At 45.6% G+C, this 27,489-nt stretch overlaps 2 protein-coding genes and 1 long non-coding RNA gene across 5 annotated transcripts; all 3 read left to right on the top strand.

Annotated features, from left to right (window-relative positions):
* The first annotated feature begins 5,407 nt into the window (after nt 1-5,407).
* On the top strand, nt 5,408-6,426 carry LOC309341526. Its single transcript, XR_014156374.1, has 2 exons — nt 5,408-5,888; nt 6,138-6,426. It is a non-coding gene; the product is annotated as an uncharacterized lncRNA (long non-coding RNA).
* A 258-nt stretch (nt 6,427-6,684) lies between these two features.
* Nucleotides 6,685-10,316, top strand: LOC309342731 (uncharacterized protein; the record flags this gene model as incomplete). The annotated part of the gene is made up of 4 exons (XM_081863564.1): nt 6,685-6,968; nt 7,741-7,904; nt 8,285-8,712; nt 10,223-10,316. Exons 1-4 carry the CDS (start codon nt 6,950-6,952, stop codon nt 10,314-10,316), a joined length of 705 nt encoding a protein of 234 aa, XP_081719690.1. The 5' UTR covers nt 6,685-6,949.
* A 5,803-nt stretch (nt 10,317-16,119) lies between these two features.
* On the top strand, nt 16,120-26,162 carry LOC309341604 (homeobox protein ANF-1-like). Of its 3 annotated transcripts, none has more exons than XR_014156420.1 (3): nt 16,120-16,337; nt 22,128-22,291; nt 24,917-26,162. XR_014156420.1 is itself a non-coding variant. In XM_081861322.1 (3 exons), exons 1-3 carry the CDS (start codon nt 21,340-21,342, stop codon nt 25,109-25,111), a joined length of 378 nt encoding a protein of 125 aa, XP_081717448.1. In that variant the 5' UTR covers nt 21,253-21,339; the 3' UTR covers nt 25,112-26,162. The 3 variants fall into 3 exon arrangements, 1 of the variants encoding a protein (XP_081717448.1); XM_081861322.1 differs by lacking the exon at nt 16,120-16,337 and adding an exon at nt 21,253-21,358; XR_014156421.1 differs by lacking the exons at nt 16,120-16,337; nt 22,128-22,291 and adding an exon at nt 24,024-24,166.
* The last annotated feature ends 1,327 nt before the right edge of the window (nt 26,163-27,489 follow it).

Here is a 27,489-nt window from a genome sequence, read left to right as displayed (position 1 = left end):
ATGGGTTGCTCATATTTTGAGACCACAAGGAAATAATATTATAGAGTTTGTTGTTTGTTTGGTTTATTATTCTGGTTGCGTCCCAACAGTCTTCAATGAGTGTGTTTTCAGTTTCCAAACTATGCATTTAATGGAGAAAATGGTAGGATCTTTTTAAACTACCCATTTGTTGTTTGCAGAAAAACAATAGGATTCTAGCATTGTAGGGGCTTGGAAGAGATGACCCTCAGGGTCCCTGCCAACTTGACCATTTGATGGTTCTGCTTCTACACTGTGGAGCAGCTCTCTAGGGTTTCAGGTGGGAGTCTGATCAGGAGACACCAGGAGTTGGACCTGGGACCTTCTGCATGCAGTGGAATTGTTGGCTCTTGCATCAGCTCATTTCCAGCTTCCATCTCTTTGCTTATGGTTGTATCCATGCTTGGAACTCATGAATGGGCAGAAAACTTTTCTGTCCCACGAAGCCTTTGCAGGCAATTTAAAGCACATCACCCACAATGGTCTGCTGGTGTTTGTTTTTAATTATTTTAATTATGTTGTGATATATATATATATATATATATATATATATATATATATGCAAATGTAAACCACTGTGATATATTATATGTAACTAATATTGCTTGCTAATTTTTCTGGTACCACTTCATGCCTTTAGTTCCATGTCTTGCTGCCATGAAGACACAGTGATGGGAAACAGTTCACTGGTGACATTTCTGCTAATTGAACAGTTGTAAATACAGCTGAGCCACAAGAGAAGTAAAAGGAAGCTATTCTAGGAAGTGCAGCACCTTCCCACATTTTGTGGGATAAATGTCTGTTTCTGTTTCTGCCGATGTGAACAGGACCCTTGCAATGTTGCAAGCAGCTTCTTGTTCTCTTGATCTCTGTCCATGCAGGTGGTTTGCAATCTATCGGTACCACCTGCACCACCAGGGCCTGGTAGGGACCCCAAGATCTCCTGCAATGCTTTTGCAAAGTTTTTTGCAGATAAAGTCGCTCAGATTCAGAAGGAGGTAGACTCCACCGTGGGAGCAGGGCCAGGGTGGGAGAGTGCTAGAGTTCTGTCTAGTCCTGTTACATGGGATCAGTTCCAATCTGTTACCTCCGAGGATGTGGACAGGCTGCTTGGACAAGTGAAACCGACCACCTGTCTCCTTGATCCTTGCCCATCCTGGCTGATAAAAGCGAGCCGGGAAGGGCTGGGCGATGGGCTCTGCGGGGTGCTGAATGCTTCCCTCTGTGAGGGAGCCTTCCCAGTCCAGCAGAAAGAGGTGGTCATTAAACTGCTTCTTAAAAAAACATCTTTAGACCCAGCCAATTTGGCCAACTATCACCCAGTCTCAAATTTACCATTCTTGGGCAAGGTGATTGAGCGGGTGGTTGCCAAACAATTCCAAGCACGCCTGGAGGATGCAGACCATTGGGATCCCTTCCAATCGGGATTCAGGCCTCACCATGGGACTGAAACTGCCTTGGTCGCGCTGGTTAATGATCTCCGGCGGGCTAGGGACAAAGGTGAGAGCTGTTTCCTAGTTCTGCTGGATCTCTCAGCGGCCTTTGACACCATTGACCATAACATCCTTCTGGACCGTCAAGCTGGGGGCACTGTTATGCGGTCCATGTGCTTCCGCTCCTTTCTCCTGGGCCGTGTCCAGAAAGTGGTGGGGGGATGAGTGTTCAGACCCCTGGGCTCTCACTTGTGGGGTGCCTCAGGGTTCCGTCCTCTCCCCCATGCTTTTTAATATCTATATGAAGCCGCTGGGAGAGATCATCAAGGGGTTTGGGCTGGGTGTTCATCAGTATGTAGATGACACCCAGCTCTACCTCTCCTTTAAATTAGAACCAGTGAAGGCGGTGAAGGTCCTGTGTGAGTGCCTGGAGGCTGTTGGAGGATGGATGGTGGCTAACAGATTGAGGTTGAATCTTGACAAGACAGAAGTACTGTTTTTTGGGGACAGGGAGCGGGCGGGTCTGGGGGATTCCCTGGTCCTGAATGGGGTAACTGTGCCCCTGAAGGACCAGGTGCGCAGCCTGGGAGTCATTTTGGACTCACAGATGTCCATGGAGGCACAGATTAATTCTGTGTCCAGGGCAGCTGTCTACCAGCTCCACCTGGTACGCAGGCTAAGACCCTACCTGCCCGCAGACTGTCTCGCCAGAGTGGTGCATGCTCTAGTTATCTCCCGCTTGGACTACTGCAACGCGCTCTACGTGGGGCTACCTTTGAAGGTGACCCAGAAACTGCAATTAATCCAGAATGCGGCAGCTGGACTGGTGACTGGGAGTGGCTGCCGGGACCACATAACACCAGTTCTGAGAGATCTGCATTGGCTCCCAGTACGTTTCCGAGCACAATTCAAAGTGTTGGTGCTGACCTTTAAAGCCCTAAACGGCCTCGGTCCTGTATACCTGAAGGAGCATTTCCACCCCACCGTTCAGCCCGGACACTGAGATCCAGCGCCGAGGGCCTTCTGGCGGTTCCCTCATTGCCAGAAGTAAGGTTACAGGGAACCAGACAGAGGGCCTTCTCGGTAGTGGCGCCTGCCCTGTGGAACGCCCTCCCATCAGATGTCAAAGAGATAAACAACTATTTTACTTTTAAAAGACAACTGAAGGCAGCCCTGTTTAGGGAAGTTTTTAATGTATGACACTGTACTGTTTTTAATATTCAGTTGGCAGCTGTCCAGAGTGGCTGGGGAAATCCAGCCAGATGGGCGGGGTATAAATAATAAATTATTATTATTATTACTATTTTGCGGTTACTGTATTTATAAACACGGGGAGGTGAGGTCAGCAATCCTTTCTGATCTACTGCAAAACACGCAGCGTTCTTCCCACCTTCTTCCCACCACTGCCATGCAAAGGAAACAGCAATTTAGAAAGCAATTAGGACTGGAGGGGGGGAGCGGGACAGGGATTAGTTGCGCCCCCCATCCCACCCTATGCATACAAGCAGGTGATGCGTTATCACAGATCTCCAGTTCAGATAATTCAGAAAAGGGCTGGCAGAGTGATCAAGTGGATGGAAGAATGAGGAAAGGTTGGAGCATTGGGGACTTTTTGGTTTAGAGAAAAATAGAATAAGAGGTGGCATGACAAAAATTTATAAAATTTTGCATTGCATGGAGAAAGTGGATAGAGAAAAAATTCTCTCCCACTAAACTACACTTTTAAAAGCTACAATCCTAAAATCATTGAACTTTCCCCTCTTGCAGTTTACCTTTGCTGTTTTCTTACATTTTTAATGGATGCTTATTGTTTTGATATATTGATGTAAACCACTTTGTGGGGTTCATTTCAAAAGCAATACATAAGTAAATGAAATGGTAGTGATTGAGAGGGAGGTATTTCTGACTAAATGGATCTGTCTTGATTTATAATAATTAAAAATCATGATCAACCAAAAATAAAAGAGAACAAAAAGCTTCCAAGCAGAGGCGGATTCAGGGCAGCCCAGCCCCCCCCCCCCGCGCTGAGCCTGGAGGGGCCAGAGGGGAGCAGAGGGATGGAGGAATGAAAGGAGCAGCATGGAAGGCGAGAGGGGGCAGCCTTCCTCAGAGGCCAGACATGCTAATGCGCTTATCTCGCCTCACGGGTGGGGCGGGGGGGTCATTGTGTGAAGAGGGAGCGAAGAGGAGACCGGGGGGAGGGGGAGAAGCGGGGAGACCAGGGGCGCATGCGCGGGGGCGGTTTGGGCGGGAAACGACGCGCGGCGCCAACTGGATTCTATGAGGCGAAGGGAGAGGGAGTGGGGGATGGGCGGCCGTTGGGACGAGAAAGAGGAGCGGGAAGGACGCCCCTCCCCCCCCGTTGCCCCAGGAAGACGTTGGTTATGGCGCTGATGCTGAGGGAAAGTAATAAGGGAAGACAATGGCGAGAGGGAAGCCCGTCAGAGTTATCTGGTAGCCGGACTCCATAGGGCGCCACCACAGGGCGCGGCGGCGGTGGCGCCATCTTCCCTCAGGGAATATATATATTTGGCGGCGTATCAGCACCCCCCCACCCACCCCCACACAATCCTTCAAAGTGTGCACTGCCGATCTGGGCTCCGGGTACAAATTCAGTAAATAAAAACCATGAGAACATAGCAACCCGGAACACTGAATTGCTTTTATTTGTAGGAGGGCGAGGAAAGGAAAACCAGCAAACAAAGTTTAGGTATAAAATACATAGCTGCGTTTCAACCTATTACGAGTTCGTTTATACCTGATGTCCCTTTCTCCTCCAAGGTTCAAAGATCCCCATGTTTCCCCGCGTCAATTGTAACGTGGCAACTTTCCAAGCACAATGTACCCCAAAGTGACTTCCTAATACGAACAGCAGCCATGCCCGTGTGAGATGAGCCCTGTGCTGGTGGTTGTCGGAATGAACACTTAAACTGCATGGCTGCTGAAACACACGGAGCAGGAGGTCACCTTTCTGCTCGGAAATACACGTGTTGAATTAACAGCGCAAACCAAATTTATTGTGGCCTCTGCTTTCGTGAAGGACGGTCTCCTCTCTCCGGAAAAGTTTCCCAGCTGCTGAGGAAGAGGGCAGGGAGCAGGGGAGATGTGTGTCTCAGAGGTTTTTGGTCCTCTAGAGCCCCACTGCACCCCCAGTCCCCGGTTTGGTAACCCTCTTGGGAAGACCATCTCTTTGTCCCATTTTGAGATACGAAACGAATACTGAGGATGACGTGACTTGGAAATCAGCTTGATTGCGAGCTTTTTATTCATTTATTGTGGGAGCCTCACAGGACTGTCAAGTGAGATAGAAGAAGGATTCTCGAAAATGGAAGATTAATGTCCCTAGCCGAGGCCAAATTGTCTGGAAATATTTACTATCAAGTATAAATGGTCTGGAATCCACTTCACATACCACCATAAACAGACATACTTGGATTCCAAGGTTGATGAATCAAACAGGCTACTTCACAGCTAATACATGCCGCAATCCCTAGATTTGGATGCTATATGGAAGCCATACTATGACCACCTGAAAAGAATGCTTAGAAATACAGTGGTACCTCGGGTTACAGACACTTCAGGTTCTAGACTCTGCTAATCCAGAAATAGTACCTCGGGTTAAGAACTTTGCACAGCATCCTAAATCTCCCTTCCAAAATAAGAGAATTTTGAAGCAAATTAGTTGGGACACATTTCTATATTCTGGAACCAATAAGAACCCCCTTATATTCTTGATAGATGTTCACCCGCTATGATGAAGAATATAGTGAGATAGATTGCAACGTATTGTATCCCAAAGGATACAAGTAAATGTTTTCCAGGAAATTCTGCAAGTCCCTACTGTAAGTACCTTACAGGAATACATATTTAAATCAATTGCCTTCTGCAGAAATATAGCGAGCTTCTAAGCGATGACTGAGACAGTACTGATATGTTTGCTGAGGTTTCCACATATTTCTGTAACACCCCCAACCTTCACGGAAGCTTTTTTTTCAGCCGTAAAACATGTAGTTCTTACTCGAAAAAAAGTTTCCTTGCCGATTCTGAGTCAGCATACCTATGATTAGGGTTTATAGGTACACCTAGGGAGGGTCCCTTGTGTTAATTTTCTTATGCAAAAATAAGAAAGAATGGACCATCAGAGAACCATTCTTGATTAACAAACTGCCAGGGACTGGGAACATGCATTGTATGAGCTGGAAGGTTTCAGGACGTTCTCAGTTCCTTTGAGGATCGGAGGCAACTATCCTGCCCCGGGTGCAGGGTGGAGCGGCAGGCTATTTGGATGCCGCAAGTCCCTGAAAGGCAGAGGAAGATGCCACGTGAAAGTTGTGGGGATAGAAAGACAGAAAGAGAAATAGTGGAAGTGAACAAGAAAGGAAGCACCAGCAACGTGTGAAGCAAGCCTAGGAAACGGAAAGCTCGCTTTCCCTCAGAGTGCAACCCCATTGCAGTTACATGCGACAGTGCCTTGAGACTGTGTAGATTCAGGATTTGGTTGCAGCTTCTGTCCGGGGCTGAATACTCCGAGAATCTAACATCACCCGCTTGGGCTTGAAAGACCTACTGACTTCTTGGCAAGAGGAGTTTGCCTTCCCTTTATTTGCCATGGTGTTACTCACATTCTTCCCTTCAAGTTTTTGCACCGCCTAACCTTAACAAAAACCTCTAAGCGGCTTACGAGAGCATGAACATGATCGATAAAAGTCAAAGTGAAAAACATGCAAAATGCAATTACAGTGAAGCTAAAACCACCGATTAAAAGGCATAGCAACTTTTTGCAGGTAAAGGAAAGGAAACGAAGTTAATAGCAGGCGCCGAAAAGGGTGCAGTGAAGGCGCCTTCTTCATCTCAAAAGTCAAGGGGTTTCAGAGTGTACTTGCTGCATCTAGGCTTCTTGGGCAAAGCCTTTCAACATGCCTAAGTCTTGGCGCATCTCTGTCTGTAAAATGAAAGCTTCATAATAATAATATTATTATTTTTTAAATATATTTTATTAAGGGTTTTCTTGTTTTACAGTGTAAGTGTAATGCCTCGTGTATTTTTTTTCCCGTGTAACATTTTTACAAATCCATTTCATTTGTTGAGGCATTAGGGGGAGAAGAAAAAAGAAAAGAAAAAAAAAGAAGAAGAAAGGAGGGTGGATATATTTTTAAAAATAAACCACAGTTCTGTCTGGCTCTCTCGCTCCTCAACCCATCCTCTCAATTCCCTTCAACTAGTTTTGCTAAGGGGTGATGCCAAGGGAAGGGTGCGCTCCAGCCCATCTAGATTGGTCAAGCAGCGCTTGAAAAGTGAAGTTGAAACTCGCTCCTCCCCAAAAGCCGCCTCCCCATTGGAGCGCTTCTCTCCAAGGAAAACGCGCCGGCCAATTGGCAGCCAGGAGGGGCTATAAAGGCGCCGAACTCCAGAAACCTGGAGCGGGCCTGGAGGAGCAAGGGGACTTTGCAAGGGGAAACCAGGTTTGTTGGAAGAGAGCGAGGCAGCGCTTTTGCAAGATGAAAACCACCAGCCGAGGTAAGAAGAGAGGATTGTTAAGAAGATTTTTAGTTCACTTGTCTATAAAAAATTGCTCAAATGATTGATATAAATTCAGGGTTTCATAAGCGACGGTTTTAAAAATGAAGGGTGTTTCTGTTTCTGGGTCAGGATCAGGGTGTAGGAAAGACCCATTTGTGGTAGCCGGGGAGGGATTACACTGGGGCTCAAATGTCTTCGGATGGAAACATTTCGCAAGATTGGATTGCACATCTTTACTTGTAAGCATGAAGCATTTACTGCATTTTACTGCATGAAGCATTTACACACACATTTTCTGATTGATAAAAACCTTTCACATAAACGGGATTAAATTTCCCAATAATCATGGTTAGGATCGGCTACGGAAAACAATGGCAGGCATAGAAATAAGAGCGTAAACTTCTTACTAAAATTCTTTGTTTTGTTTTCATGCAAGCCTTGCTCCGAGCAACCGGAGGTTTATTTAAAGGCGACAAAGTGCGTGGATTTGAATGTCAGGTACAAAAGCCTTCCTGTAAAAAGGGAAGGCTTTGCCCTTCTGCGCTCTGCCGGGTGGGTGGTCAGCGGGGCGGTTGAAAGAATGGCCACTGAAGCCGGGGGTCGTTTTACGCAGTGGAACCTCAGGCAGCGCCCGATTCTGGGGGACTTGCTCCCGGGCAAGAGCAGGCGATGCAGCCCTGAGCTTTCCATGTCGGGAGGAAGATCTGCAAGCGTCGCTTCAGTTGAAGCCAAGCACTTCCTTCAGATTTGCCTCTTTGTCTTTTCCCAGGAGGAAGCTACCCCAAAGTCGGAGGAGATAGGAGAAAAAGGACCGTTTTCACCCCTGCCCAAATCGAGCTCCTAAAAAAGTCCTTTGAAGAGAACCGGTACCCCGGATACGGAACTAGGGAGGCGCTGGCGAGGTGCATCGGAGTCGAAGAAGATCGTGTGCACGTAAGAATCGGGATGGTGGGGGCTCCCAAGACTTCCCTAAACCGCACATACTGGAACAATTTGAAACGCTCCGAATAATCCTTGCGTAGTCGAAGGCCTTAGTTCACCCGGGTGCCTCTCATCTTATCGCGAAAGGCGCCTTGTTCAAGAGGTAACTTCCTCTTTCTTGGTTCTTTTTTTTGGGGGGGGAGGGGGGTATCGTGGATATAAAGGCTTTTGAACATAATGCCTATATGCCTTTCGCACAACACAAAACAAGTTAACGTAGGTTCTCCCACTGTCATACACTAATTTTGTTTGGTTGTTGTACCTGAAAGTGAAATTATGACCTACCCGTTTGGAAATAATGGGCATTTGGTTCTCTCCTTTCTTCTGTTCAGATCTGGTTTCAAAACAGAAGGGCCAGAACACCAAAGAGGATCGGTTCCAGGAAAAGGATCGGGAACCAGGCTGCAGCTCCTTCTAGCCGGAGTGAGAGAACCCGTCCAAGAAGCAGCCTGGACAGCAGCCCAAGAAGCAGTCCAGGAAGCAGCCAAAATATTCATATGGAACAATATTGTCAGCCACAGAACTTTGATTATGCTGAAAGCTATGGAGGAGCAGGGTTGTGGCAGCCACCTCTCAACAGCACGCAACCAGGAGAGGATCTCTCTGCCCTGCAACAGCAGAGCTCCCTGGAATTGAACCCTGCTTCTTACCAGCCAGCTGCTTTTTCTGGAACTGGGCTTTATGAGACTTCCCAGACGAGCAACTGCCCAGTTCCATATTACGGTGCGGAGGTGGGTCCATCAGCTGGGAACTTCTTCAGGTGGGTCCATCAGCTGGGAACTTCTTCATGGCATCAAGCACTTACACTCCCTGGTCTGCAACGGGGAATTATTCAGCTACAAATCCTGGACAAATGCAGAATGTTGATGGAAGTGCTTCGGACTCTCAGTTTTTCTCTTTAAGTCAGGTTCCAGATTAGCATCCCAACTCCTTCCTTGCTATCCTGTACATATTTTCCAAGCTCCCTCTTGTAATGCCTTTTAATGTATGACTTGGATGTTTTGAATAAAGTTTTTTTCTTTTAATAGCTTGTCTGGGGTCTTCCTTTAACTTTCCATTTACTGCAACATTCACTTTCCTGTGTGCAAGCATATAAACATGGGCTTAATTTTCCCATAGAAAAAAGTCAGTTGTGCGGTCCATGTGGTTCTAGAGATAAAAGGTCAGGACTTCTAATGGCTGAATATTCCTGAGACATATTTTAATGCACCAATGGCTTTCTGTCCCTTTCCTTTTCTTTTTAAGTCTCTGTATCTGAGGCTAGATTACGTGGCAATATATGTGGGGGGAAGTTGGTATATTTTCTTTGTATGCAAAAGTATATTTGTAGATCCTGCTATAAGTAGATTTAGTAACACTTTTCTGTGTTAATAAGTTTGGTTTCCGTTCATGAGTCTTGAATTTTTTAAAAAACAGAAGTTTGGGATGGGGATATAAGGTTTCATTGATTTTCCTACCATGAGTGTGTTAAGTTGCTCTCCAAAACTTTAAAGACATATAAGATTAGCTGGTATGTGCCTTAGCCTGCAACATGGGCATTTATATCTATTAAAAACTTTGTGGGGGGATATTTTGAACACTTTATTTCTTTTTCTTAGTTGGTCTTTAAGGTGCTACTGGAAGGAATTTTTTTATTTTGTTTTGACTATGACAGACCAACACGGCTACCTATCTGTTTCTTTTTCTTGCTCTTAATTCTCCCCCCCCCCCCCGTTTTGTGCTCTACGGCCTTCAATGAATCTTTATAGGAGGGTTGCCTGTGAGCTAGAGGTACCACTGTATATGCCTGAGGGAAGGTAGCCGTGTCCTGTGGTGGCGCCTGGCGAGCGGCTTCCAGATAACTCCTCCTCCTTCTCCTTGGTCTCCCCGCTCCTCTCCCTCCCCCGTCCCCCCCCCGTCTCCTCGTCGCTCCCTGTTAACACAATGACCCCCCACCCTACCCCGCAGGGGGGACCCACCCAGGAGGCGAGATAAGCGTATTAGCATGTCTGGCCTCTGAGGAAGGCTGCCCCCTCTCGCCTTCCATGCTGCTCCTTTCCTTCCTTCATCCTTCTGCTCTCCTGTGGCCCCTCCAGGCTTAGCGGGGGGGGGGGGGACTGGCTGGGCTGCCCTGAATCCGCCCTCTGCTTGGGAGCTGGTTCTTCCTCACTTCCACTTCTTCCCCACTCCAAATCTGCCTCCACAGCAGCCTCGGGGCAAAGAGGAGGCGCCACTGGTCTCTTCCCGCCTTTCTTCGCCATTTGATCTTGATCCCCCAACAATCTCCCTAGGAAAAGGGGGTCATTCCAGGAACAGATCAGAAACCGGGACGCCTTCTGTAAATCCGGGAAAGTGGAGACTCTTGGAGAGCCTTGTGGGATGTAAACACAGGAGCAGTCAATGACAACATTCCTAGAGTGTACATGTTAGAACATGGGGAGGGATGTCTGTCCAGCAAGCAGGTAAACTTCCTGGGGACGGACTTCCTCCGCATGTGACCAGAGGTGGGTGTGGCCTCACCTGTGCAGGTAATGATAAAAGCACAGGGCAGGCAGCCACTCTCTCTCTTGCCTCTTGCCTCTTGCCTCTCTGCCATCTTCATCTTCTGAAGGAGCAACATGCCCTCTTGGCTCCCAGCCAAGAGAGGACAGTACTATCTTGCTACAAGATAGATTCTAAGTGCATGTAACCTTTTTAAGCCTGCCTACCTTCTGGGATCATATTGTGAACAGAACGTGAGTAAACTCTTTTATACTTTTATAAAGACTGTGTCGTGTCTTGTATTTTAAGAGGGAACAAAGGGGAAATTACCAGAGTAATTATTATAGAGGTTCTAGCGAACCTGTGCAAGCGTTACCGTTGCGTACTTAAAGGGGAATGTCTATAAACTCTGCTGATATTTTGGGAACTTGTTAGTACAAGTTGGATAAGGATATAATTAGTCAATATATCCTCTCCTGCACCCCAGAACATTCCCACAAAGGGTTATGGGCCCCGGTATTGCATATTTCTGCGTATTTTTGAAGGATTGCGTTGGATTGTGATTTTGAGTTGAGTAGTATTTTTCTGAGTTAACTTCCTGGTAAGCACATGGTCCTTTGTTCCATTGTGCAGTGGGGATTAAGCAACCCCCCCCCTTCCCTCAGAGTTCACAGTGACCCAAGGCAGTGAAGAATTGTTTTGTATTTTGAGATTTTTGAGATTTTGATTTTAAAATTTTGAGAAATTTTGAAATTTTGAAGAATTTTCAAATTTTTGGATTTTAAGATGGCTAGAGCAGCTTTTGATAGTGATGCAAAGCTAGGAATGCCTGTGCTGAATGAACACAATTTCATACACTGGAAGCAGCGCTTGATAGCATGTTTAGATTATAAGCACATTTTGGAAGCTTTAAACCCTCAACCTACGGGATCGTCTGAGGAAGCTTTAGCCAAGATAAGTGCTTGGAAACGCATGAACAGCGAAGCTAAACACATAATTTTGAGTGGACTTCGCGATGAGCAGCTATCATTAATAAATAGTACAGATGATGCATCTCAAATCTTAAGAGATATTGAGCGCGTGTATGGAGAATCTAGCATAAACTGCTTCAGAAACCTGGTGTGTAAATTAACCAGAGTGAGGATGAATTCAAAAGAGGAATTCACAGAGCACATCAACAAGTTTACTGAGATTATTCAAAGAATTGATCTGACTCCCAAAGCTTTTGATGAAGATACAAAGATAGCATTTTTGTTATCATCACTTGGACCACGCTTTAGCGCATTTGTAAGTTTGATGGATCATAGACAAGGTCTGACTTTTAAAGACTTGATTGGTTATTTAAAAGAAGAATGCAGAGATAGAGCTGAATCTCCAGTGAGAAATGCTAGAAGCAAGGACAGCAGTTATGCATCTAGGCAATGTACAAAGTCCAAAGAGATGCCTAAGAAAGTGATTTGTTTCAATTGTAACAAAGAAGGACACATTGCAAAGAATTGCAGGGCTCCTAAAGCCAAGAAACCCCACCCCTTTCAGCCAAAAGGAGAAAAGAAGGGGAAATGTGAATGCACATGGCTACTGCAAGAAAGGAATTTAACTGTCCAGAATCGTGAGAATAAACGTAATAAATGGATTTTAGATTCAGGTGCCAGTTCACATTTTTCATATAAAAAGGACTATTTTAATGAGATAAATGATGAAGAAGGATCTGAAATTGAAATTGCAGATGGGAACATTGTTAAAGCAAAAGGTGCAGGTTCCATGAGTCTGAAATGCAATATAAACAATGAATGCATTGAGAACACAATCTCTAGAGTTTTGTATGTACCAGAGCTGAGCTGCAATTTAATCAGCGTGTCCACACTGGACAAGAAAGGTTTCCAGATCACATTTGGAAATGGAGAATGCAAGGTGACTAGAAATGGCAAAGTGTTTGCTCAAGCAAAGCTAATCAATGGTGTATATGAGCTTGATGTTTCAGAGAATCAGTCTGCAAAAGTGGCACATTCCAGCCAGAAGGATGAAGCAGATCTGGACCTATGGCACAGAAGGCTTGGACATAGAGACACCAACGTCATTCTGGATCTACAGAAAAGAGATCTTGTAAGAGGTTTGCAGGTAAAGCAGAGCAACAAAGCTCCAGCAAAGTGCATAAGCTGTATTACTGAGAAGGCTGTAAAATCTTCATTTCCACGTTGTGCAGAACAAAGAAGCAACAAAGTGCTTGACATAGTGCACACTGACATATGTGGACCCATGAATGTTCCCTCACTGGGAAAGAATAGATACATTTTAATATTTCTGGATGACTTTTCAAGATTTTGTGTTGTATATTTTCTCAAAGAGAAGAGTGAGACAGTGGACAAGCTCCAGGAATACATTGCCATGGTCAAGAATAAATTCCAAAGAGCTCCAGCTGTGCTAATGAGCGACAATGGAGGTGAGTACTGCTCAAATGAAATGCAGGCTCTCCTGGCCAAGGAAGGAATTGCACATGTAACCACAATTCCTTACACACCACAGCAGAATGCCATAGCTGAGAGAAAGTTTAGGTCCATTATGGACATGACAAGGTGCATGCTAAAGGATGCATGTTTGCCACAGAAGCTGTGGGCCGAAGGAGTGTACACATCGGTCTATTTGCAGAATAGACTGCCAACTAAAGGTGCAAAGCGCACACCATTTGAACTTTGGCATGGGAAAGCTCCCAATCTGTCGCACATACGTGTGTTTGGAAGTCCGTGTTATTTCCACGTGCCCAAGGAACACAGACACAAGCTTGACTCCAGGGCAAAAGCAGGTATCCTGGTGGGATACGCCTCTGGAGGCAAAGGATATAGAATTATGGACTTACAAACTGGTAAGACAAATGCATACCATGCGGTTTATTTTGATGAATATGGAAAGGTAGACACTAAGAACACTGTTGTGGATTCTTCCGATGAGTCAGAAAGGACTCAAGAATTTGTATATTTCCCTTTTGAGACCCCACAAAGTAATAATCTGCCTTCAAGTGTTACAGCGCCCCCTACAGGCGACACACCAGAAGACGCAGAGGACCAGAACCCTGGCGGCACCAGAGACGAAGATGAGGACTCAGATGGGGACATGCCTGCGTTGGAGGAGGATGAGGAAGCTGATGCGGTCGCAGAACCAGAGGTCAGGCGCTCGTCCAGAACCAACAAAGGTGTCCCACCATTACGGTTGTCCTACTTTGCAGGGTCGGCGTTTCCACAAGAACCTTCCACTTGGGAAGAGATACAGGAGATGCCAGCTGCAGAAGCCAGTCTCTGGAGGAAGGCCGCGCAGGAGGAGATGGATGCACTGCATCAGAACAAGACCTGGACACTCACTGAGCTGCCTCCCGGTAAGAAGGCCATTGGCAGTAAATGGGTTTTCAAGGTTAAGAAGGGGTCAGAAGGAGAAGTGCAGCGCTACAAAGCTAGACTTGTAGCACAGGGATTTTCACAGCGTTTTGGTGAAGACTATGATGAAGTTTTTGCACCAACCGTGAGGTACAGCAGCGTAAGAATGCTTCTGAGCATTGCAGCCTCCAAGAAAATGAGAGTGAAACACATAGACATTGCTACCGCTTTTCTACATGGGCAGATTTCTGAAGAAATTTATATGAAACAGCCCAAAGGTTTTGTAAAACCACATGAGGCACATTTAGTGTGCAAACTCCAGAAAGGACTTTATGGACTTAAACAGGCTGCTAGAGCCTGGAACCAGAAGTTGCATAAAATGCTGACGCAACTTGGGTACAAGCAAGGCGACGCTGATAAGTGCTTGTACAGTAAGTCAAATAATGGACAATTCTCATATATCTTAGCTTTTGTTGATGACCTGATTATTGCCACAGCAAGTGAGAAAGACTATACACAAATAGTAAAACACCTTAGCAAAGAGGTGGAGGTCAAGGAGCTAGGAGATGTCCAGTACTACCTCGGGATCCAGGTGGAAAGAGAAGAGGACGGCTCATTTCTTCTCAGCCAAAGACAGAAGATCCACGAGCTGATTGAGCACATGCAGATGCAAGACGCACATCCAGTTGCTACACCGATGGCTACTGACTTCCTGAAGAATCAGCAGGATTCGAAGCAGTTGCCAGACAACAATGACTACAGGTCGGCGATTGGTAAACTTTTGTATTTAGTTACCACATGTAGACCTGACTTAGCAAATGCTGTGGGGATTCTTAGCAGAAAAGTGAATTCTCCCACTGAGCATGATTGGGCAGGTGTAAAGAGGGTGGTGCGATATTTGAAGGGTACCATGAATTGTAAATTAAGGTTACCAGCCGTCAGAGATCCTAAGTTGGTTGGGTACACTGATGCGGATTGGGCTGGGGATAATGCTGATTATAAATCAACAAGTGGTCATGTTTTCATGTTTGGTGATGGACCTGTTTCATGGGGCAGTTATAAACAGAGCTGTGTAGCATTATCTTCCACAGAATCAGAATACGTTGCAGCAACAGAAGCCTGCAGAGAGATCGCCTGGCTTGATCAACTCATAAAGGACTTTGGGTTGGTGAGAAAAGGGCCTGTCAGCTTGCTAGAGGACAATCAAAGTTGCCTGAAGCTGACGCAGAGTGAGAAGTTCCTGGCCAGAACAAAACACATTGGGGTTAAATACCACTACATACGCCAGATGATCCAGGATGGACTTGTGGAACTATCCTACTGCAGCACCCAAGAGATGACTGCTGACATCCTGACGAAACCCCTACCAAGAGAGAGTTTCCAGAATCTACGTGTCAAGCTGGGACTCTGGGTGGTTGAATAAAGTTGTTTATGTTTTGTGTATGTTGTATTGCCTGAGAAGGGGTATGTGGGATGTAAACACAGGAGCAGTCAATGACAACATTCCTAGAGTGTACATGTTAGAACATGGGGAGGGATGTCTGTCCAGCAAGCAGGTAAACTTCCTGGGGACGGACTTCCTCCGCATGTGACCAGAGGTGGGTGTGGCCTCACCTGTGCAGGTAATGATAAAAGCACAGGGCAGGCAGCCACTCTCTCTCTTGCCTCTTGCCTCTTGCCTCTCTGCCATCTTCATCTTCTGAAGGAGCAACATGCCCTCTTGGCTCCCAGCCAAGAGAGGACAGTACTATCTTGCTACAAGATAGATTCTAAGTGCATGTAACCTTTTTAAGCCTGCCTACCTTCTGGGATCATATTGTGAACAGAACGTGAGTAAACTCTTTTATACTTTTATAAAGACTGTGTCGTGTCTTGTATTTTAAGAGGGAACAAAGGGGAAATTACCAGAGTAATTATTATAGAGGTTCTAGCGAACCTGTGCAAGCGTTACCGTTGCGTACTTAAAGGGGAATGTCTATAAACTCTGCTGATATTTTGGGAACTTGTTAGTACAAGTTGGATAAGGATATAATTAGTCAATATATCCTCTCCTGCACCCCAGAACATTCCCACAAGCCTGTCCCTCGTTCCTGGTGTAGACCTCCCTTCTTCCCTCGTCTCAGGGGACCAAATGTCTTGGGCCGGCCCTGCTGACCCCCCTCCAGGAGTAAGTCTGCCCAAGGGGGCTGGGACGTCAGCTCAGGCAAATGCAACCCAGGGAGGATTTCACCCGGAAGCCTGTGCCCCCTATTTCATCCTTGCCTCCTTTTCTGAACCTGCCCCTGGGAATTCGGCTGGTGTTTCTCTCCCTCCTCCATAAGGAAAGCCCTGAGGGGCCTGAGCACTAGCCAAATGATGAGAGGTAAGCACTCTGCACATGCCTAGGAGTAAACCACCTACCAGCTCCTCTTAGATTCCCTTAGGTGAGAGAAAGGGTTTCTAGAGTGATAGCCCAGTAGGTGCCTCCAGAACTCATTGGAGGAAGACTAAATGGTGACCACCCCAGCACTGTCGAAAACGAGGACACAGATATCATTCAATGGCTCTGGGCTAATTTAAGGTAATATTCATCCGTATGTTTTGAAGTATGGTTGATTCCCAACCCCCTCAATTTTATTATTTTAGCTGTTTGTAAAACAAAAAACTGCAAAGTGGTTTACTATCAAGTGTTGTATACATTTAATGAAATAAATAAACAAATGGCCAAAGGCAACTTAAAAACAATTACTGTAATTTAAACAGAAATATAATACTTCTCACCGTATTTAGGTGACGTGAATGCCTGCCTAGGCTGCTGTCCAAATGCTGACTGTTGGTGGGCATCTGTTTGAAAACTGCAGCTGGACTCTAAAGCCCTTCCAAGAATGCTGTGTCTGCTATCACTCTGTTCCAGCACTCTTTTGTTTAATCAAATTTCCACTATACTTTTCTTCAACAAGGCTACACTTTCTGAAAAACAACCTATTCACAATGGGCTTCAGAAACCACAAAGTTACTGTCTAACAACCTGCAGATTAACACACTCGCACATATTAATTAATTAATTAATTAATTAATTACAGGTCGTTCAAAAGAGCACCCACATTGAAGTATGATTTCTGGTAAAATAACTTATGGTGAAAATAATTTTTAGGCAAACTTAATGAATGGAAGAGTTATGGGTATTTAAAGAGCTTAGATGGTTATTTAAAGATTGCTCTTTCAAAATATACATTGAGCTGTTGAAGCAAATGTCGACGCAGCTCCACTTTTTCTGATATATGCAGGCGTAACACATTGCCCGCAGTCAAACTGGATTTATTTGAGTAATATAATAATTTTAATATTTGAAACGGAAATGAGATGAAGTGGGTGTTGATCAGGGAGAGAGAGCTTTATAGGCAGTAGTATCCCAGCTATGGAACAGCCTCCTCAGTGAGTCTTTCCTGGTGCCTTCTTCTCCAAATCATCTAGTGAAGACCTTTTGGTTCACCCACATGGTTTAATTCTTTATTGAAGCTTGGGTGTTTTATTCTCTCTGTGATGCCATCCATATAAGTCGCAAAAGATGTTTTTGGTTCTCTTTTAACTTTGGCTGATCATGATTTTTAATTATTATAAATCAAGAGAGATCCATTTAGTCAGAAATACGTCCCTCTCAATCCCTCTCAATTACTTATGTACTGCTTTTGAAATGAACCTCACAAAGTGGTTTACATCAATATATCAAAACAATAAGCATCCATTAAAAATGTAATAAAACAGCAAAGGCAAACTGCAAGGGGGGGAAATTCAGTGCTTTTAGGATTGTAGCATTCAAAAGTGTAGTTTAGTGGGAGGATTTTTTTTCTCCATGCAATGCAAAATTTTATAAATTTCTGTCATGCCACCTCTTATTCAACTTTTCTCTAAACCAAAAAGTTCCCAATGCTCCAACCTTTACTCATTGATCCATTCACTTGATCACTCTGCTTGCCCTTTTCTGAATTATCTGAACTGGAGATCTGTGATAACACATCACCTGCTTGTATGCATAGGGTGGGATGGGGGAAGCAATTAATCCCCGTCCCGCTCCCCCACCCCGGTCCTAATTGCTTTCTAAATTGCTGTTTCCTTTGCATGGCAGTGGTGGGAAGAAGGTGGGAAAAACGCTGGGTGTTTTGCAGTAGATCAGAAAGGACTGCTGACCTCACCTCCCCGTGTTTATAAATACAGTAACCGCAAAATAATCCCTCTCCTCCTCTACATTATACTGCTCAGATGAAGAATACTTGAGTTAACTAGGAACGAATTTATGTGTGGAATGCCTGTGAGCTCCCATTAATTCTGATTCTCAAAACAAGTCTCTGGGCTCATAATTCTTGTATTCCAAGTGTATGGTTTTTGTACTAAGCTCTTTATTGCTGGATCCTAGGTTCTAGTTAAAGTGAGGGAAGCGAATCTCTTGCTGCATGGTGCCTGTCACTTCCAATCCCCTTATCGGGCAAATATTAGTTCGGAGTGGGCAACTTGGATGGGTAAAATAGCATGGTATTTACAACTCTTCCCCAGCACCATAAATAGTTCTGAATCTCTACTCCCCTCGCCTCGTTTGCTATTTAAAAACCCAACAGCAGATGACTATTACAGTTCTCCCAGCATCAGTCCCAAGCAGTGACAGACCTACATTTTGGGGGCCCTGTACTTGAGCTGTTCTGGGGGCCCCTTCACAACTAGCAATGAGTTCTGGGTAACCACTGTTGTCTTCTTCAACAGATCACCACATTTAAAGAATCAGACTTTGATTAGAATTTCTGTTCTGGGTTGTCTCACGTGTCAAAGACACTGGTGTGAATAAAAATGTTTAAGAATGTGGACTAAATTCAGGTCTGGGGCCCCTCTGGGATTTGGTGCCCAGAATCTTAAGATTCATTGGTTTCGTAGGAGATCTGCCCTTGATTCCAAGCTGCTCTCTGTATAACATTGGCAAAATGCCAGAATCTAGATGCTAGAACAGCTCTAGAGAGATAGGAAAATGCAATACAATAGATAAAAGGCAAGATTAAAACAACTCCCAATTGAGATTAAAAAAAAGCTAAGGCTGGAGGATAAAACCTGCAATAAGAACAAGATCCAAAGCTGAAACTAAATCTAAATGTCTTCACCTGACACATACAAAAACATTAAAGTGATGCCAGGCAAGGGGGAGGACACCATTATCAGGGGTGCCAACTTGAATAAAATAGTGGGGGTAAGCCCCATCCCAGATACTTTGTCACATGGAATGGCACATACACTCGATTTGAATGGCAATGCACATCAGTTCTCCCGACATCAGTTACAGTTATCCCAACATCAGTCCCAAGCAGTGTCAGACCTACATTTTAGGGGCCCTGTAGCTTGAGCTGTTCTGGGGTCCCCTTCACAACTAGCAGTGAGTTCTGGGTACCCACTGTTGTCTTCTTCAACAGACCACCACATTTTAAAAATCAGATTTTGATTAGAATTTCTGTTCTGGGCTGTCTCACGTGTCAAAGACACTGGTGTGAATAAAACTGTTTAAGAATGTGGACTAAATCCCTCTGAGATTAGGCGCCCAGAATCTTAAAATTCATTGGTTTCTCAGGAGATCTCTCCCTGATTCCAAGCTGCTCTCTGTATAACAAAGGGAAAATGCCGGAATCTAGATGCTACAACAGCTCTGGAGAGAGAAATAAATGCAATAAAATAGATGAAAGGTAAGATTAAAACAACACCCAATTGAGATCAAAACGTTTGAGGATAAAACGTGCAGTAAGGACAACTAGCTGCAACTAGATCTAAATGTCTTCACCTGACACATACAAAAACATCAAAGTGATGCCAGGCAAGCCTCTCTGGGAGTGGAAGGTGTGGGATTTATTTCCCCACATCCATCTCTCTGAATGAGGGAAAGAGTTGAGTGGTGGAGAACTGAGGGCATCATTACGCAGGTGAGACTGCTAAATCTTAGTGAAAGGAAAGGTACTAGGTGGTGTGTCAGCGTTATCGCCTGCCCTGGATGGCATCTACACATAAAAAACACTCTGCAAATGCTTTTTAAAAGAACATTTTGAAAAATATATTGAATTTCCCATAGCTCACCACTCGGAAAAAAGTTTCCTCGCCGATTCTGAATCAGCATAGTTAGGATTAGGGTTTATCGGTACACTTTATAGGTTTATAGGTACACCTTGTGTTAATTTTCTTATGCAAAAATAACAAAGAATGTACCATCAGAGAACCATTCTTGATTAACAAACTGCCAGGGACTGGGAACATTCATTGTATGAGCTGGAAGGTTTCAGGACGTTTTCAGTTCCTTTGAGGATCGGAGGCAACTATCCTGCCCCGGGTGCAGGGTGGAGCGGCAGGCTATTTGGATGCCGCAAGTCCCTGAAAGGCAGAGGAAGATGGCCACGTGAAAGTTGTGGGGATAGAAAGACAGAAAGAGAAACAGTGGAAGTGAACAAGAAAGGAAGCACCAGCAACGTGTGAAGCAAGCCTAGGAAACGGAAAGCTCGCTTTCCCTCAGAGTGCATCCCCGTTGCAGTTACAAGCGACAGTGGATTGAGACTGTGTAGATTCAGGATTTGGTTGCAGCGTCTGTCCGGGGCTGAATACTCCGAGAATCTAACATCACCCACTTGGGCTTGAAAGACCTACTGACTTCTTGGCAAGAGGAGTTTGCCTCCCCTTTATTTGCAGTGGTGTTACTCACATTCTTCCCTTCAAGTTTTTGCACCGCCTAACCTAAACCTCTAAGCGGCTTACGAAGGCATGAACATGATCGATAAACGTCAAAGTGAAAAACATGCAAAATGCAATTACAGTTAAGGCAAAACCACTCATTAAAATTCATAGCAACTTTTTGCAGGTAAAGGAAAGGAAACAAAGTTTATAGCAGGCGCCGCAAAGGGTGCAGTGAAGGCGCCTGCTTCATCTCCGAAGGCATAATAATAATAATAATAATTTATTATTTGTACCCCGCCCATCTGGCTGGGTTTCCCCAGCCACTCTGGGCGGCTTCCAACAGAGATAAAAAATACACTAAAATGTCACATATTAAAAACTTCCCTGAACAGGCAGGGAGTTTCAGAGTGTACAGTACTTGCTCAGAGTGTCTTGGCTTCTTGGGCAAAGCCTTTCAACATGCCTAAGTCTTGGCGCATCTCTGTCTGTAAAATGAAAGCTTCATAATAATATTTCAAAAAATATCCCCAACCCGTCGCTCCCCAACCCGTCTTCTCAATTCCCTTCTCTTCAACTGTGCGCACTAATCTCCAAACCTATGGGGCTATTTTCCAGTTCTGCTAAGGGGTGATGCCAAGGGAAGGGTGCGCTCCGGCCCATCTAGATTGGTCAAGCAGCGCTTGAAAAGTGAACTTGAAACTCGCTCCTCCCCAAAAGCCGCCTCCCCATTGGAGCGCTTCTCTCCAAGGAAAACGCGCCGGCCAATTGGCAGCCAGGAGGGGCTATAAAGGCGCCGAACTCCAGAAACCTGGAGCGGGCCTGGAGGAGCAAGGGGACTTTGTGGAAGCGAAAACCAGCTTTGTTGGAAGAGAGCGAGGCAGCGCTTTTGCAAGATGAAAACTACCAACCGAGGTAAGAAGAGAGGATTGTTAAGATTTTTAGTTCACTTGTCTATAAAAAATTGCTCAAATGATTGATATAAATTCAGGGTTTCATAAGCGACGGTTTTAAAAATGAAGGGTGTTTCTGTTTCTGGGTCAGGATCAGGGTATAGGAAAGACCCATTTGTGGTAGCGGGGGAGGGATTACACAGGGGCTCAAATGTCTTCGGATGGAAACATTTCGCAAGATTGGTTTGCACCTCTTTAGTTGTAAGCATGAAGCATTTCGTGCATTTTACTGCATGAAGCATTTACACACACACTTTCTGAATGTTAAATCCCTTTCACATAAACGGGATTAAATTTCCCAATAATCGTGGTTAGGATCGGCTGCGGAAAACGATGGCAGGCATAGAAATAAGAGCGTAAACTTCGTACTTAAATTTTTTGTTTTGTTTTCATTCAAGCCTTGCTCCGAGCAACCGGAGGTTTATTTAAAGGTCTCAAAGTGCGTGGATTTCAATGTCAGGTACAAAAGCCTTCCTGTAAAAAGGGAAGGCTTTGCCCTTCTGCGCTCTGCCGGGTGGGTGGTCAGCGGGGCGGTTGAAAGAATGGCCACCGAAGCCGGGGGTCGTTTTACGCAGTGGAACCTCAGGCAGCGCCCGATTCTGGGGGACTTGCTCCCGGGCAAAGGCAGGCGATGCAGCCCTGAGCTTTCCATGTCGGGAGGAAGATCTGCAAGCGTCGCTTCAGTTGAAGCCAAGCACTTCCTTCAGATTTGCCTCTTTGTCTTTTCCCAGGAGGAAGCTACCCCAAAGTCGGAGGAGATAGGAGAAAAAGGACCGTTTTCACCCCTGCCCAAATCGAGCTCCTAAAAAAGTCCTTTGAAGAGAACCGGTACCCCGGATACGGGACTAGGGAGGCGCTGGCGAGGTGCATCGGAGTCGAAGAAGATCGTGTGCACGTAAGAATCGGGATGGTGGGGGCTCCCAAGACTTTCCTAAACCGCACATACTGGAACAATTTGAAATGCTCAGAATAATCCTTGCGTAGTCGAAGGCCTTAGTTCACCCGGGTGCCTCTCAGCTTATCGCGAAAGGCGCCTTGTTCAAGAGCTAACTTCCTCTTTCTTGGTTCTTTTTGGGGAGGGGGTTGTATCGTGGATGTAAAGGCTTATTATAAAGGGTGGGTGGGTTGTGCTCCCTCCTTTTCAAATTTAGGGAGAAATTGTGCGCATACTTGTTCCGAAATCCTGGTTCCTGATTAAGGCTTCCTTTTCCTTCCCAGTAAATTTATGCACAGCACACATTCATTTGATGCAGATTCTGACTTTAAATCATAAAAAAAAATTCGCGGACCCAGCTTAGAAATCTAATTTCTGCGATGGATGGGCTTAGTGCTAAAAGTACATTAAATCTGGTTTTATAGGCTGCATTTGCAGCCTGATCCAGTTAACACTAACTCCCAAGGTAATGTGCAGAGGACTGCAGCCATAAGCAGCTTGCACTGCGGAGACTAAATCGAGTTAAGCTGCATTGCTTTTTCTGGCAAAAGTTGAGGAAGTATTTAGTTCTCTCCTACAGAGAAATTGGCATTTAGAAATATATATATAAACCCTTCCCTGCCTAGTCCATTACCCCCAGGACACTTGGGAGGCTGAGGCAGAAAACCCCAAACAGGGCACAAAAAAATGGGTAGGTCTTCTGAGTGAGCCATTTAAAATTCCTGTTACTAAGTTTATTAAATGTTTAAAACAATTGCCAAGCATAAAGTGTTGCCTTCCAGCACAAATGCACACAGCCATCCACTTGGCATTAACAAACGCTTGACAATTTCTTACAGATGAAGCTCACATCCACAGGTATACTTCAGTAAAGCGAGTCTTGTGGAACTGTACACTTGTGCAGCTTTTAAAGGTGGCTTTTTCTGATACTGCAGAACAAAATACAGCCAAATAGCACAATACAAAACAAGTTAACATAGGTTCTCCCACTGTCATATACTAATCTTTGTTTGGTTGTTGTACCTGAAAGTGAAATTATGACCTACCCGTTTGGAAATAATGGGCATTTGGTTCTCTCCTTTCTTCTGTCCAGATTTGGTTTCAAAACCGACGAGCCAGAACACCAAAGAGGATAGGTTCCGGGATAAGGATCGGGAACCAGGCTGCAGCTCCTTATAGCCGGAGTGAGAGAACCCATTCAAGACGCAGCCTGGACAGCAGCCCAAGAAGCAGTCCAGCAAGCAGCCAAAATATTCACACGGAACAATATTGTCAGCCACAGAACTTTCATTATGCTGAAAGCTATAGAGAAACAGGGTTGTGGCAGCCACCTCTGAACAACACGCAACCAGGAGAGTGTGCCCCGCAACAGCAGAGCTTCCTGGAATTGAACCCTGCTTATTACCAGCAAGCTGCTTTTTGTGGAACTGGGCTTTGTGAGACTTCCCAGGCGAGCAACTGCCCAGTTCCATATTACGGTGCAGAGGTGGTGAGGCAGCCTCCACCATCAGCTGGGAACTTCTTCATGGCATCAAGCACTTACACTCCCTGGTCTGCAACGGGGAATTATTCAGCTACAAATCCTGGACAAATGCAGAATGTTGATGGAAGTGCTTCGGACTCTCAGTTTAAGCCAAGCGCTTCCTTCAGATTTGCCTCTGCCTTTTCCCAGGAGGAAGTTACTCCAAAGTAGGAGGAGATAGGAGAAAAAGGAAAGTTTTTACCCCAGCCCAAATCGAGCTTTTAAAGAAGGAGTTTGAAAAAAACGTGTACCCCGGATACGGGACTAGGGAGGCGCTGGCGAAGAGCATCAGAGTCGAGGCAGATTGTGTGCACGTAAGAAGAGGGAAAGTGGGGGTTCCTGGGACTTCCTTAAATCGCAAATACTGGATAAATTTTAAACACTCAGAATAATTCTTGCGTTGTCATTCGAATGCCTTTGCTCATCCAGGTGCCTCCGAGCTTAACGTGAAAGGTTCCTTAGTCAAGAGCCAAATTCCTCTTTCCTGAGTTTTTGTGGGGTTTTATTTGGGGGGGGGGCTGTTGTACCGTGGATGTAAAGGCTTTTTGTAAGGGGTGGGTGCGTTGTGTCCCCTCCTTTTCCACTGTGCCCATACTTGTTCAGAAACCCTGGTTCCTGATTAAGGCTTCCTTTTCCTTCCCAGTCAAATTATTGGAGGAACATACTTTCAAATATCAAAGGTTCTGGGTTTGAACAGTCAAAACTCTTAACAGACCTGGTTTCAACTCTAATTTGAGGATAAAACCATCTGGTTTTCTGGGCCACCTTTATAGCCCGATCCACCTGACCGAACTCCCAAGGGAGTGCGCATAGGATATTCCTATTAGGATGGCAGCTTTCAGCACCTTGCATTGAGAGACCAAATGTGCAGCATTCAGCTGGAACCACACTTAAGCAACATTGCTTTTCTAGACAATGTCCCGCAAGTCCCTAGTTCTCCCACACTGAAAAAATTACACCACACAAGGCACAAATATTCGGCGGTCCTCTGAGCTATAAAGTGAAATTATGACCTATCCATTTGGAAATAATAGGCATTTTGTTCTCTCCTTTCTTTTGTTCAGACCTGGTTTCAGAACAGAAGAGCGAGGACAAAGGTGACTGGTTCCAAAATAATGATCAGGAACAGAGCTACAGCTCCTTATAGCCGCTGTGACAGAAGAAGAAGTCCATTAAACAGCCTGGGGAGTAGCCCAAAAAGCAGCCATGCAGCTTCCATTATCCCGAAAGCTTTTGTTCAGACCTGGTTTCAGAACTGAAGAGCGAGAACAAAGATGACTAGGTCCAAAACAATGATCAGGAACCGAGCTACAACTCCTTATAGCCGCCCTGACAGAAGATGTCCAAGCACTCCGAGAAGCAGTGCAAGAAGTCCGACGCAGCAACATTACCAGCCACGCAGCTTACATTATCCCGAAAGCTATGAAGGAGCAGGGTTCTGGCAGCCACCTCTCAGCACCACGCAGCCAGGAGAGCCCGTCTATGCCGCACAGCAGCAGAACTCCCAGGAATTGAACCCGGTTCATTACCAGCCAGCTGCTGTTGGTGGAACTGAGCTTTGTGAGACTTCCAAGGCAAGCAACTGCCCAGTTCCATATTATGATGCAGAGATGATGAGGCAGCCTCCACCATCGGCTGGTAACTTCTGCACTCCATCAAGCAGTAAAACTCCCTGGTCTGCAATGGGGAACAGTCATGCAATGGGGAACACTTATGCAATGGGGAATCATCCAGCTGCAAATCCTGTGCAAATGTTGCCTGAAGATTACCAAAATGGGCAGCAAAGCAATATCTTCCCTTCTCCCGACGCCTTCTAGGGTTACTCATCCATATAAATGCATTTTAAAGTTTTTCAATAAAAATTGTTATTTTAATGCCTTTGTCTGGGATCATCATCTGGCTTTCCTTTTACTGAAGCATTCTCTTCCCTTTGCCCAAGCAAGCTAAAAGCACTTGTATATTGAAATTTAAAAAAAGCTGAACAATTGGCCACTTGTTCAAATTAGGACCAAAGTCAAAGTCTGGGGTTAGAACAATTGGCTAAATGTTTCAAAAGGTTCCAATTTGGCTTTTGTTTTTGTCGGGTTGATGTGGGTTAAATGTTTAGTTGGGGTTGGCGGTTACTTTAATTTGGGTATAAGTATAAACTGTTCATTATTGTTGTTATTATTATAATTATTATTATTACTATTGGTTTCTTGGTTTGCTATTTATTTGTTTTGTTGTTAAATGTTTGATGCATTGTGTTGTCAGCACAATGTGTTTTTGTACTTTTTGCAGAAAACAATAAAGCATATATGGATATAGATATATAGGTGTGATTCTATGGGGATGGATTTTTTCTGAGCCCTGCCTGCCTGCCTGCCATGCTACAGAATGCCCTCCCGTTTTGAAATGTCGCCTGAATACAGAAAGGGGTTGTTTCTGCCGGATCCCCTCTCTGCTTTTGCAGGCAACTTCCACGATGGAAGAGTTCACCCAAACCAAAATCCACAGTATCTTGATGATGTGACTCAGACATTGGGTTAAATCATGGAATTCAAAGTGTTAAATGAGGGTGGTAATTGAGAGTATTGGGAATGCCTTACAAGATTTACACATTATCACTTCATCATTCCGTATTTCCTCTTGTCCCTAATCTTAAACCTAGCTAATCCTTGCTGAGCTTCTGACAACCAGACAAGGGACCAATTCTGTTTATGCGGTTCAGGGTTTGCTTTCCCTCTGCTTTCCAGCCAAATGGTTCTGAAACCGGGTTTCTATTCCACGGGCTTATTTCTCTATTTCTATCCCACCCAGGGGCGCCCACTTGAATAGAAGATGGGGGGCAAGAGTTTTCTCCTAGGACCCCACCTTTTTCCCCATGGACCTTGAGGCGGCCCACCTCCTCCTTCCCCCTCCGCCCTCTCAGCCCCCGAGGGAGACCAGCCTGAGAGGCGCAAAGGCACCCAAGTGAGCTTCGGGGCTGCTAGTAGGGGGTGTGTGTGTGTAGGGATTGTGGTGGGGGGGTTGTGGGTGTGGGTGTGGGTGTGCAGGGATTTGAACCCTGCCTGGCCTCAGGCCAACACGCAGATACGCCGCCAAATATATATCTGCCTGAGGGAACATGGCGCCCTATGGAGTCCGGCTACGAGATAACTCTGACGGGCTTCTCTCTCACCATTGTCTTCCCTTATTACTTTCCCTCAGCATCAGCGCCATAACCAACGTCTTCCTGGGGCAACGGGGGTGGGGGGAGGGGCGTCCTTCCCGCTCCTCTTTCTGGTCCCAACGGCCACCCATCCCCCACTCCCTCTCGCTTCGCCTCATAGAATCCAGTTGGCGCCGCGCGCCGTTTCCCGCCCAAATCGCCCCCGCGCATGCGCCCCTGGTCTCCTCTGGTCTCCCCCCGCGTCTCCCCCCTCCCCCCGGTCTCCTCTTCACTCCCTCTTCACACAATGACCCCCCCGCCCCACCCAGGAGGCGAGATAAGCGCATTAGCATGTCTGGCTGCCCCCTCTCGCCCTCCATGCTGCTCCTTTCATTCCTCCATCCCTCTGCTCCCCTCTGGCCCCTCCAGGCTTAGCGGGGGGGGGGGGCTGGGCTGCCCTGAATCCGCCTCTGCTTGGAAGCTTTTTGTTCTCTTTTATTTTTGGTT

This window comes from Podarcis erhardii (genome assembly GCF_964252035.2).
Source record: "Podarcis erhardii genome assembly, chromosome: 5".
NCBI classification, from domain to species: Eukaryota; Metazoa; Chordata; class Lepidosauria; order Squamata; family Lacertidae; genus Podarcis; species Podarcis erhardii.
Note: the sequence above shows the minus strand (reverse complement) of the source record. Positions and strands in the feature narration are given on the sequence as shown.

Excerpts from the sequence above, each read along its gene's own strand:
- LOC309341604 (XM_081861322.1), top strand. Across the intron at positions 22,292-24,916 it reads TCGAAGAAGATCGTGTGCAC|ACCTGGTTTCAGAACAGAAG; the intron begins GTAAGAATCGGG and ends TCTTTTGTTCAG.